This window comes from Cyrtonyx montezumae, unplaced genomic scaffold, assembly GCF_038088225.1.
Source record: "Cyrtonyx montezumae isolate F1298 unplaced genomic scaffold, pur_monq_1.0 scaffold_8, whole genome shotgun sequence".
Taxonomy (NCBI): Eukaryota; Metazoa; Chordata; class Aves; order Galliformes; family Odontophoridae; genus Cyrtonyx; species Cyrtonyx montezumae.
In genome coordinates this window covers 7123418-7135744 of record NW_027072089.1, presented here as the reverse complement: position 1 = coordinate 7135744, position 12327 = coordinate 7123418, and the positions used below count along the sequence as shown (strand labels likewise).

General features: G+C 40.7%; 1 protein-coding gene across 1 annotated transcript in view; it reads left to right on the top strand.

Annotated features, from left to right (window-relative positions):
* The window catches only part of TG (thyroglobulin), a 142622-nt gene that overhangs the window by 71957 nt on the left and 58338 nt on the right, over window positions 1–12327 (top strand). The window contains exons 40-41 of the mRNA XM_065752278.1: window positions 3502–3661; window positions 6127–6326. Coding sequence (XP_065608350.1) covers window positions 3502–3661; window positions 6127–6326 — 360 coding nt within the window. The remainder of the gene's footprint in view (window positions 1–3501; window positions 3662–6126; window positions 6327–12327) is intronic.

The window sequence follows — 12327 nt, the reverse complement described above, 5'->3', positions numbered from 1 at the left end:
ACATCACCACTCTCCCTGTAAAGAACTTCCCCCTCACATCATCTCTTGTGTGCTTATTCCAAAGTGATCCTGGTTAAAAGCGCTGCAGGTTGCCTGTTTCAAATCTATCCTTGCCTTAATTATCACTCATCAAGTGCTCTTTGGAGAGTTGAAGAACCATGAAATTGTAGAATCATTAAGATCAGAAAAGACTTTTAAGATCATCAGGTCCAACAGACATCCCACCACCACCATGCCCACCAAACCATGTCAGTCAGTGCTACACCTGCACATTTCTTGAATACCTTCAGAAACAGTGATTTCACCACTTCCCTGTGCTGCCTGTTCCAATGCACCTCACCACTCCTTCTGAGATTAAATTTTTCCTTATATCCAACCTGAACATCCCTTGGTGCAACTTGAGGGCATTGCCTCTCATCCTATTGCTAGTCACATGGGAAAAATAGTTCTTAATATCAGACTTCTAGCTACGTGTAGTCTCTGTCCCCTTTGAGGTCTGGGATCATGTGGGCATGACCACAGCAGAGCTGCTGATTTCCCCAGAAGAAATCCCTTGCTAGGTAAGCTGTCTGGAGATGTCTGGCTGTGTCTCAGCTGGAAGTCTTCATACAGATTTTACACTTCAAAGTTAATCTATCTGCATTCAAGGCCAAGTTAGATGGAGCCCTGGGCAACCTGATCTGGTGGGTGGCAAGCAGCCCACGAAGGCGAGTTGGAACTGGATGAGCTTTAAGGTCACTTCCAACTCAAACCTCTGTATGATTCTGTCATGATGAGTGCAGAAGCTGCAGCTGTTACCAGAAGACTTTAGTCAAGTGCTTGTGTTTCTTTGACAGCTCTTGGACCTCATGGATTTTACTGCAGTGGTTGCTTGAATTTGGCTGAGAACATGGAGTAAATCTACTTATTTTCCAAGTAAATTACCCAGCAGCTGATATATAGTAAAACAGATTAACTGCCTAGTCAATAGATTATCTACATTATTATTATTTAATAGATTGGCTACTAAATAGATATCTCAGAGATAATACGAAATGTCTCATTTTGTGAGGCATAGTTCAATTACAGCATGCAAATAATTGTGCTGTATTCTTAAAATGGCAAACGAGAACTGGAAAGGCAGTTATGGTAAATAGCCTTCAGCTAAAATGCCCAACTCCATGAGCTCTGAGACTGCAATCCTTTGGGACTAAAGCTCAAGTTATATTTCATGAAAATATACCCTTATGTTGAAGAGGTATCTGTCATTGCACAATGCAGACTAAAAAGGAGAATGCTGCATCCAGGCACTGTACTACCTCTACAGACCTTGTACTACATCTTCCCATAAATTGCTCCATATGTGTTGCATCACACTTGATTTTACCCTTTTTGTCCCCTATCTTCAGCTTCTTATCTCTTCATCCCAACAGCACTGAGTAAGATTGCCCAACATATTGCAATATGTGCCTTAGAGGGCAGGTGGAGATCAATGTTATGTCCCACTGTGGACATGCTGGAAATGTTTATTTCCAACCTCGAGTTTAACCATGGTGAGCTGGGGACTGAACAGTCTCAGCATCATGTTTCCTGTGGTCTTAGCTGCCGTGGTTTAATGCAGTCATATTTTAGAATGAATTTCCATGGGAAAACAAATTCTTTCCTCTTTGCTTCCCCTCGTCTATCTGTCCATGCTTTGTAACAAGCAGAAATGGGAACAAGTGACAAGGCACAGTGAATTAAGAAATTTTTCCTCGGAATCAGAAGTTCCTTAAAGCTGCCTATTTCAGTTCATGCACTTTCTGGGTGCATCTTAGTAATCTTATGGTGATCATAAGAAGCCTCTGAAATAATTATCCAGATAGATGAGACAGGGAGAGAAAGGAGGTAGCGGTGCCCTATCAGTGTACAGATTAGTGGCCAGTTAAGGGCAGTGAGGACAGTTTGCCTCCTGAACTTTTGCAGGAGTCTGCAACCATTGCATCTTTGCTGCTCCTCTTATCAAACAGCTAGTGGCATTTCTTCAGGAAACCTCTTTTGCCAGAGCAAGTGGGTTTGCTGCATTTAGTTAAGCCACTTCCAAAAAACTACAGCAGCACAGCTCAAATGCCCTCTTGCTGCAGGACAATTCAAACCTCAGGTGTACTTGGTGCTGTTGTAGGGGCCACCAGCCCTTCTTTGAAAAACACCACCAGATGCCAAAGCAGAAAGTAGTAGGTGTGTGTATGTGTGTTTGTGTGGGTGTGGCACACTACTGAGAACAGTCTTGTTCTCTGTGATCCCAAAAAGAGTGATAAGGATTGAACATACTAAATGTAAAATTGAGGTTGCATTAAAGTAAACATTTCTAGCATGGGAACAGACTACACTGCTCTTTGCCGCAGAAAGAGGGGGGGGGGGGATAAAAAGCAAAAAAGCACATACAAAACACCATATGTGTCACTGGTATGTTTTCAAAGTATCCTTTTTATGGGGTCATAGTCTGCTGGTATGCACTGGAGCCTCCTGTGCAGTTCTGCTGTTGTACTGGCCATGAAGTGGCTGCCCAGCTAAAAGTCTTGAGAAGGGTGAACACAGATGTGGTGCTGTTTTGGGAAAAATCATTGAATCATAGAGTTATAGAATCACTAAGTTTGGAAAAAAAGACTATCATCTAGTTTAACCATCATCCCATCACCACCATGCACACTACATCATGTACCCTAGTGCCACATCTTCATGTTTCTTAAACATCTCCAGAGATGGTGACCCCACCACCTCCCTGTGCAGCCTGTTCCAATACCTCAGTGTTCTTCTGGGAAGAAATTTTTCCTTCTATTCAATCCTGGCACATCTTGAGGCCATTATCATTCTGTCACTGGCCACCTGTGAAAAGAGGGGGACCATCAACTTGCTGCAGCTCCCTCTCAGGGAATTGTAGAGTTTCCCCTGAGGAATTGTAAGGTTTCCCCTGAGCCTCCTCTTCTTCAGACTAAACAGTCTCACTCAGCCACTTCTCGTAAAACCTATGCTCCAGACCCCATACCAGCTTCAAAATCCCCAGTTTCTGAGGAAAACTGAATTGGCTCTGAAAGGAGCAGCAGTCGATTATAATTCCTTCTTATCCTAAGAGACCGGAGGAAACAGCCTTGCACAGGTATTGGTTGGTTCTGCTCACAAAGACAAACTAACAGGGCGTTTCTTTCTCCAGTTTCCCTATTGCTTGAACTGAGTGTTTCTGTAAAGCAGACACTTTACAACAAAGACGAGCCTAGCAGGTGATCAGTGGCCAAATCAGTGAGATTATCTGCCTTGAGATAGATAATTGGATTCATTGAATCATTAAGGTTGAAAAAGACCAAGAACATCTAGTCCAACCATCAGTTGTTAGAGAAACCTAATTGTGCTATTATTTCTTCTTTACATGGGACACAGTGTACAGGATGCTTTTAAATGGTGTGGTAGATAATTTTAACTGGGAAGATTGTATTCTCATCAGTGAGTTGACTACAGGAATAGTAACTAAGTTGTTTGTCACTGCAGGTGAAAAACATGGCAGTGTTGCTGTTCTTCCACAATGGAGGGAGTGACAGCACTGAGGCAGGAAAGGAGAACATAGATGGCTCATACCTTGCTGGCATAAGCAACACGATTATTGTAACAGCAAACTACAGGGTTGGTGTTTTTGGCTTCCTTAGTGTTGGTAAGTCATGGATTTCTACAGTAAATGCAACTGTGGGCTTAATTGTGTTTTATAACAGTTATGCTAAAAAAAAAACAACCAAAATGTTAGTTAGAACTTTTTAGAAATTTGCTTCTTTGTACTATGGAGGAGGAATGGAAATGGAGAAGAAATAACTGCAAGTGGAATTCTGTCTTCCTCTACCTGGTTGACAATTCTTGTTCTCTCCAGTGAGCACATTAATAGCTGTATATCCTTTAGTTTATTATTTTCGTACTTGCAAATGCTAGATCAATATACTTTGCTATGTAACTCTTTTGAATATTCATTGTTGGCAGCACTGTGAATTTTGCCTCATTTGGGATTATTGCTGGAGCTATTTGCCAGTTTTCCTTTTGTCCACTTTTGCTTAAAGCTCACCCTCAGCAAAGCCTGTTCTTTAAGTAGAGAGTTCACACCACAGACTCCCTACTCATTTTTTGATATGAAGATTGTGATAGGTGTATCTGGGGAAAGAATCACTGTTTTCAACACTGCAAACCTGATGTTTATGACAGTGATACCGTGGCTGAGTTCTACCTAGAGTCAAATAAAGTATGGACACATGCTGAACAAGCTTCCATTAGACAGCACTGCTCATGCATTACCCACTAACCTCCTTCAGCCTTGTGAATCTCACCTAGGTTTTTTGATAAGTGGAAAATGCTACCTGGACTTAATATTACATAGCAGTGTTTATATTAAAGCCCATAGCTGAGGATGAATCTTCTAACCTCTTTTTCATGTGGATAGTTCCTCTTGCTAAAAGCCTTGGATAAATCCTGGTCCATTGGAAGTTGTCCTTCATTTTCAAAGTGGAAAGATCCTCTTTGGATAATCCTCTTAGGATTTTAGGGAGCAAGGTTGTTAGAAGGACCTGACCTACCTGAAAAATTAACTTACTTACAAGTTAACTTGTAAGCAATGTCATTTTCATTGTCCAGCTGAGCAAAGTACTGTATCCTCTCCTGTTGACTTGTTACGAATTGCAAAACTAGAAATGAAGGGGAAGGAAGGACAGCAAGAAGAACAACAGAATTCCTTTGTTGTTGTTGTTGTTAGTTCTGCTGTCATATCCTACTGAAGAGCTTTTGCAGAGTTGAAATCCACTCATACTTCTGAATACACTGAAAGTTTAATTTGATTTGCTGCCCCCCATTCTTAATAGAGACCTCAACTCTGGTTTTGCACCCGGAAATACTAAGTTGAATTGTCAGTGATTTAGATAGCAAGGGAATAGAGAAAATGGTCATGCCTTTTATGCCTGATTCATCTAAAAGAGCCCATGAAGTCATATGAAAGAGGATCTTAATGTTTAAATTTAGGACCATTGTTCTTCTCCAATTTAGTAATAGCAGAAATACATACAGTTGACATTGTCTGCTTCCTCCTGAACACCAGGTTTTTTTCATTCTCCTGTGATCCAAGGAATGTAATATTTTTGTAAAAATACTGCTCGTGAGATTTATACAATAGGCAATGACTCAAGGAGTAAAAAAGATTCGCTCAAGAAGTGAAAGGACACGTTTCTTGTAGTCTTAAGTGCTGTGGATGCCAGGGCATGCCCCAGTCCCCCAGCACGGTACGTTTCATAACCTGGTTGTGGTTTTTGCCAGAGTAGAAGGAACTGGTTGTATTTCCCTCCTTGGTTTTCCTGTTTATCATACTGGTAGCAAGGCATGTTGTGTGACTGTAACATTGACATTGATTTCACTTCCTCCCATGAGGTGTCAGGATGCTTGCAGCAAGCTCTTAAAGTTAGGCTTCTTAAAACAGTCCAGAAAGGATTTACTGCTGTTGCTTCACTCCAGTGGCTTGACCTGATCAGCAGAAACTATGGCTATAGGCAGAAGTTTGTAATTTCCAGAGCTGTATATTTAGTTATTTGCCGTACTTCTGAGAGGAGAATGGTAGTGATGGCTGTTGTGATGTGGGTATCTTTAAGACCAACAAGGCTATTAGTAATCAGTGTCCACTACATTCTGTTCTGCTACTTAATTCAGCTGTGATACCTCAGTAAATCATTATGGAAGGCACACAGATATCCACTACAAAATGTGTGTGTTCAACCACTTTTTTTCCTTAGACAGGGTTATCTGTACACAAAGAGGCAGCTTTTCATTCCACTGCCTGTTCATTTCCTTCCCTTGTTTCTCAGTTTACTCTTTAAAAGTGGACTATTTGATCTTGGCAATGGAATAAACAGATAGTTTCAGCTATGTTTCTATTCCTGGTTTTTCTTCCTTCTGTTGGATTTTTTTATGGTTTTGAATTTGGAGAATTTTAACTCATTAACTATCTGTTGTCTCTTCCTTTCACCAGAAAAAGTGATAATGTGCATTACTGATACCTGAGCTATAGCAGTTAACAAAAAATTCAGATGTTTTTAGCTGTGTTTTTTGTTTGTTTTTTTCTTTTCAAACTGCTTTATTTATTTACTACAACAGGCTCTTCTGAGGCAAGTGGAAATGCAGGCCTTTTGGATCAGCTGGCAGCTCTGAAGTGGGTGCAGCAGAACATTGGTAGCTTTGGTGGAGATCCGAGCCAGGTCTCATTAGGAGCTGACCGTGGTGGTGCAGACATTGCAAGCATTCACCTCCTCACAGAGTCAATCAATATGGGTCTCTTCAGGAGGGTGTTATTGATGGTAAGTCACATTCCTGCTGCTTCAGATTCATTTTGAAACAATTCCGTGACACAAATGTGGGTGCTGGTTTTATTTCATTTATTTCTCTTGCAGTACGAATTTAACTGTTATTGATGTAGTTATTTTTCTTCTCACCTGTGATTGCTATCTCCAGAAGTTAGGTGCTTCACAAGGATGTACAAGAGATGCAATTAGGTGATTGATTTAGTCATACTAAGAATCTTTTTCTCGTCACTGTGGTTTTTTGTGTTATATAAATAGTTTTGTTTCATAACTTGTAAGGACAACAGATTAGTTTCCATTCCATAAATACAATTATTGATCAGCAGTTTTTAGACTCTAGAAATGATGAGCCAAACATCCGCATGTTTGAAGTCTCCAGTCTTTATCTGATCTCATGACAGATGAATAATTTCATTTAAAAGAAAATCAAGTTTCAGAGCCTCAGAAATCTGTTCAACCACAGGCTTGCTTGTCAGTTTGGATTTTTTTGCCATCACCCCAGGTGTTCTCTATTCTTACTGCCTTTCATACACTGAATTTCAGGACTTTGAGCCAGCTTTGTCAGCCTTGGTATTACCATCGATATTCATAGCCTTGAATGAGAGTACTGTGCTGTGAAATAAGGCTTTTATATACTTTACTTGTGAATGTGAGCAGAGGAACATAGTCCAGGAAAGCCAGGGCCCAATTGTTTAAAATCTTGCCTTGAAAATAATTAAGTCCCTGTTCCTTTCTTGATTTCTCTTCATTTTTGAGAGGAAGTATAACTTGCCTCTTGCATCTTCATATCTCAGTAAGACTAATTTAATTGTACAACTCTAGCAGAGAGGACAAGGGAAATTGTTGAAAATTGCTGTTCACTAGTTGTATTTTTTATGACATTCTCAGATAATTCCTAATGCAATTCACAGATTTTTACTCACCTCTTGACATTGAAGGTAATTTGCCTTTGGAGTCCTTTACTCACACAATACAGTTCCATCCTACTCTTTCTCTGAAGTCAAACACCCTTTTCTGAAACAGGATAGGATGTGGTCCTGTTGAGAGCTGTAACAGGATACAGTGCAATTTACCAGTTGAGCAACTGATGAAAGGGAAGTGAAACCACATCTTTGCTTATCCCTGTTGCTGGAATCTGGTTCCACACTGCATCTTTTTATTCTTTTATAAAATGAGTATTGAACTCTATTAAAAAGTGGAAAATAGTGGCAAGTGCAATGAACTGTAGATGTATTGATTCTTTCCACTGATTTCAAGTATGTAACAGTAGTTTTCTTCCCAAGACTGTGAAGAACACTGCCTCAGCAAAAGCAGAATAATTCATTTATTTCAAAATAATATTATGAAATAATCCATACAGTGCCATGGTAGATTTAATTTTAAGTTTTGTTAAAGCAAAAAATCAACATTAATAACAGTGGCTCAAAAATGGAGTTAAGTGGAATTAAATCCAGCTAGTAACCAATCACGAGTGATTGTTCCCCAGGGGTCAGTACTGGGGCCTGTCCTCTTCAATGTCTCTATTGATGACCTGGATGAGGGCACTGAGTGCACCCTCAGTAAGTTTGCAGATGACATCAAGTTGGCTGGAAGTGTCAGTCTGCCTGGGGGTAGTGAGGCCCTAAAGAGTGATCTAGACAGGCTGGTTAGCTGGGCTAATGAGCTAATTAGCCAATGGGATGAGATTCAACAAGATCAAGTGACAGGTCCTGCACTTTGGTCACAACAACCCCAGGCAATGCTACAGGCTTGGGGCAGAGTGGCTGGAAGACTGTGTAGGGGAAATGGACCTGGGAGTATTGGTCAATGCTTGGCTGAACATGAGCCAGCAGTATGCCCAGGTGACCAAAAAGGCCAACAGCATCTTGGCTTATATCAGAAGTAGATATCAGAATAGTGTTGCCAGCAGGAGCAGGGAAGAAATTGTCCCCCTGTACTCAACACTGTTGAGGATGCACCTCGAGTACCGTATTCACTTTTGGGCCTCTCACCGTAAGAAAGATATCGAGGCCCTTGAGCATGTTCAGATAAGGTCAACAAAACAGGCGAGGGGTCTGGAGCACAGCCTTATGAGGAATGGCTGAGGGAACTGGGAATGTTCAGTCTGGAGAAGAGGTTCAGGGGAGACCTTATTGCTCTCTGTAACTACCTGAAGAGAGGTTGTAGTGAGCTGGGGAGTTGGCCTCTCCTCTCTTGTAACTGGTGATAGTACCAGAGGGAATGGCTTCAAGCTGCACCAGCGTAAATTCAGACTGGATGTTAGGAAATAATTCTTTTCTGAAAGAGTGGTCAGGTGCTGGAATGGGCTGCCCAGGGAGGTAGTGGAGTCACCAACCCTGGATATACTCAAGGAAAGTCTGGACATTGTGTTGAGGAACATGGTTTAGTGAGAACTGTTGGTGATAGGTGGACGGTTGAACTGGATGATCTTGTAGGTCTTTTCCAACCTTGGTGATTCTATGGTTCTATGAAAATCTACTGTATCTATTTTTCTTTTATTTTTTTTTTGTAAAGTAGTGATGAAACATAAAACTTTTGATTTCTAATAATTTCTCAGATAAACACCCTCAGTTCCTGTAAAGGAACATGTCTTATTTTTAATTCAAGATGATAGAATGTTCTGATTTAATTGTAAAAAAGGAGTTAAACACAGTCAATGAACTATTAAACTGATTACATATAGCAGAAATAGATTTCCAGAGGGAAATACCATTAAGCAATATTATTTTTGTACGGATGTTAATTTTTTGTTCCTTTTCAGTTCTTTGTCTTATATTAAAAAAATCAGATACTAGATACTGTATCCTAGTATGTGGAGAGATAGGAAGCTTTGCCTAATAGGAGAGATGCACCTGAAATGGCAAAGTGCTTTTGAATTTCCTCTGTTGTCCAGTAATAGGTTTTGTTTTGAAGCAATCTGAAAACAGACTGAATTGAAAAATGAATGCAAAACTGTAAGGGTGACTCTTTTTTTATAACTTATTTCATCTTTCGCTAGTATGATTAATATATATATATATATATAATCTTATTGATTAGTGTGCTATTTTAAATCAAATTAAGTGCATTAACATTCGTTGATTTCATCTTTTGATTAATTTATTTGTATACTAGTTCAATTTTATGTAAAAAGAGGCCTGTTCACTTACTCCAGGACTTTTGCATTTGGAAGCATATGTCTTATCTGAAAATAGGGTGAAGGTGCCTGATTCCCCTAAGATCCATCTAGTACTGTTCACATGCTCTCAATTCACAGCTTCTGTCATCCTCTCACTTTGTTATTTAAACCCAGCAGTTTCCCTTGCCACATGCCATATTTAATCATGTTATTTATAGATATGATAATGAATGGCTAGGGCAGAAGCCCAGTAATCTGCCTGCAACCCCAGTATCATGACTGGTGGCTTTTAAAAATAAACTAAAATTGTGACATGATTGTACTAGTTGATATTAGTCCTTCCTTAAGTAAAGGAGTAGAGAAAACTTCAGGGTGCCTTCCATTTCTTTTTAATTATTACTGAGTATACAGATGACTTACCTGCTAGGAAAATTCATCCAAGTTCTATCCTTCCTACTAATTTCACAGAATCACAGAATTGTAGGGATTGGAAGGGACCTCTAGAGATCATCGAGTCCAACCCCCTGCCAAAGCAGCTCCCTAGCCCAGGTTACACAGGTAGGCATTCAGGTGGGTCTTCAATATCTCCAGAGAAGGAGACTACACAACCTCTCTGTGCAGCCTGTGCCAGTGCTCCATCACCCTCACTGTGAAGAAGTCACTACACACATTTGTGCTGAACTTTCTATGAATCAGTTTGTGTCCATTTCCCCTTGTCCTATCTCCACACACTGCTGAGAAGAGTCCAGCCTCATCCCTTTGCCTCCCACACCTTAGATTTTTGTAGACATGGATCAGATCCCCTCTGAGTCTTCCTTTTTGCAAGGCTGAACAGACCCAGGTCTCTCAGCCTTTCCTTATAAGAGAGGCTGCTCTCTTTTGAGTAGATCCCTGTCTTTTTTGTACTGGGGAGCCCAGAACTGGACACAGTACTCCAGGTGACATGTCACCAGGGCAGAGTAGAGAGTACTTTACTTACTTTAGAGCAGAGTATACTTTACTCATGTGTACCTCAAATCATACTCTGTAGAGGGAGATAATCCAAGTGTAATGTCTTAGCAGGAGATTGTTTTTTCCCCAACATTCCTGTACAATGTGATTGTATAAATGGTCATCATAGAGAAACTGAAAATGTACAGCTCAACAAGTATCTAGGTTGTGTGTGGGCACTGTAACACCAAGGATTACACAATTAATCTATCTATTACTAGACAGAAAATCTAGTTAATATAGATGGAGTTCTGTGTCTGGTTCTGGGCCCCCCAGTACCAGAGATCTACCAGAGATCGTTCAGTGAAGGGCCACAAAAATGATTAAGGAACTGCAGCATCTCTGCCAAGACAAGAGGCAGTGTGCACAAACTGGAACACAGTAGACTCCTTCTGAACACAGGGAAGCACTACTGTGCTGTGCGTGCACCTGAGGCCTATCACAGGTTGCTGAGAGGTTTCCTCCTGGGAGATATCCAAAAGCTGCCTGAACCTGGCCCTGGGCCCTCTGCTCTAGGTGTCCCTGCTTGAGCTGGGTTGGGCCAGATGGACCCAGAGGTCCCTGCCAACCTCAGCCATTCTGTGAGTTTGTGTGCCTGTCCTCATCAGAGCATGTCTTATCCCCTTTCTACAGAGTGGAGACTGAAGTGTTTTGCAGGTTTTGCATGGACTCTTGGATTTTTTTGTTGTATTCTGTCAAAGATAAGGTCTAGATGTATCACTGTAAGTCTGGGTGCTTGAAATAATTGTTTGCCAGCTTTTCAATTTTTTAAAGCAATACTAAGTAACTCTTGGGTGTTATTTTAATTAATGCAAGTCATGACTTAGAAATCTGTAATGTACCCCACATACATTTCAGTGGTTGCATTACAGTTGCCACAACAAATTAATTATCAGTAACAGTAATGTTGAGATTATATAAACATCTAGAGTACCTGAGTTCATTTTGCTTTTTGTTCAAAGCTTTTATTCAAGGTTCATCAGTCAAACTGCATTTGCCTTTAAATTTCGGAAGTATGTTTAAACTATTTTGTTCTCTGATTTTCTCTTACTCTCTTTCTAGTGGAAATGATCTACTATAAGATCTATGGAATGCACAGATTTATGCCAAAATGTATTTATAGAGGAAATGCATATAAGCCCAATTCCCTCTGTCTCTAAACTCAAACCTGCACCCCACCACCATCTGCCATTAAAAAAGGGGTATGACCACACTGGATTGAAAAGATGCCTGCTCAAGTACGTAAACTGTAGCATCTTATGTCCCCAGATTTGGCTACAACATTTACACAGTAAACACAAGTGAAGCTCCAAGAACCGTGCAATCTCACTGAATCATAGAATGGCTTAGGTTGGAATGGACCTCAAAGATCACTCATTTCCTACTCCCTGCTGTTGGTAGGGTTGCCATCCACCAGCTCAGGCTGCCCAGGGCCCCACTCAACCTGGCCTTGAACACCTCCAGGGATGGGGCATACACAGCTTCTCTGGGCAGCTCATGCCAGTGCCTCACCACCCTCAGAATAAAGATTTTTTTCCTAACATCTAAACTAAATATATCTAAATCTACCATATTTTAGTTTAAGGTCATTCCCCCTTGTTCTATCACTATCAGACTTCTTTTTAATTTGGCAAGGGTATGTATACATTAAAAAATTCTTTGATTTGTGATATTTAAAGCAGCCCAGTTACTTTAAGAACTTGACTGTGAACCTTTCAGAACCTTTACCTTTAAGAACTATGACTGGGTGACCAGACAGGTAGATGAGGGAAAGGCTGTTGATGTAGTCTACCTGGACTTCAGCAAGGCCTTTGACACGGTCTCCCACAGTATTCTCCTAAGGAAACTGGCAGCCCGTGGTGTGGACAGGTTCACTCTTCTCTGGGTGGA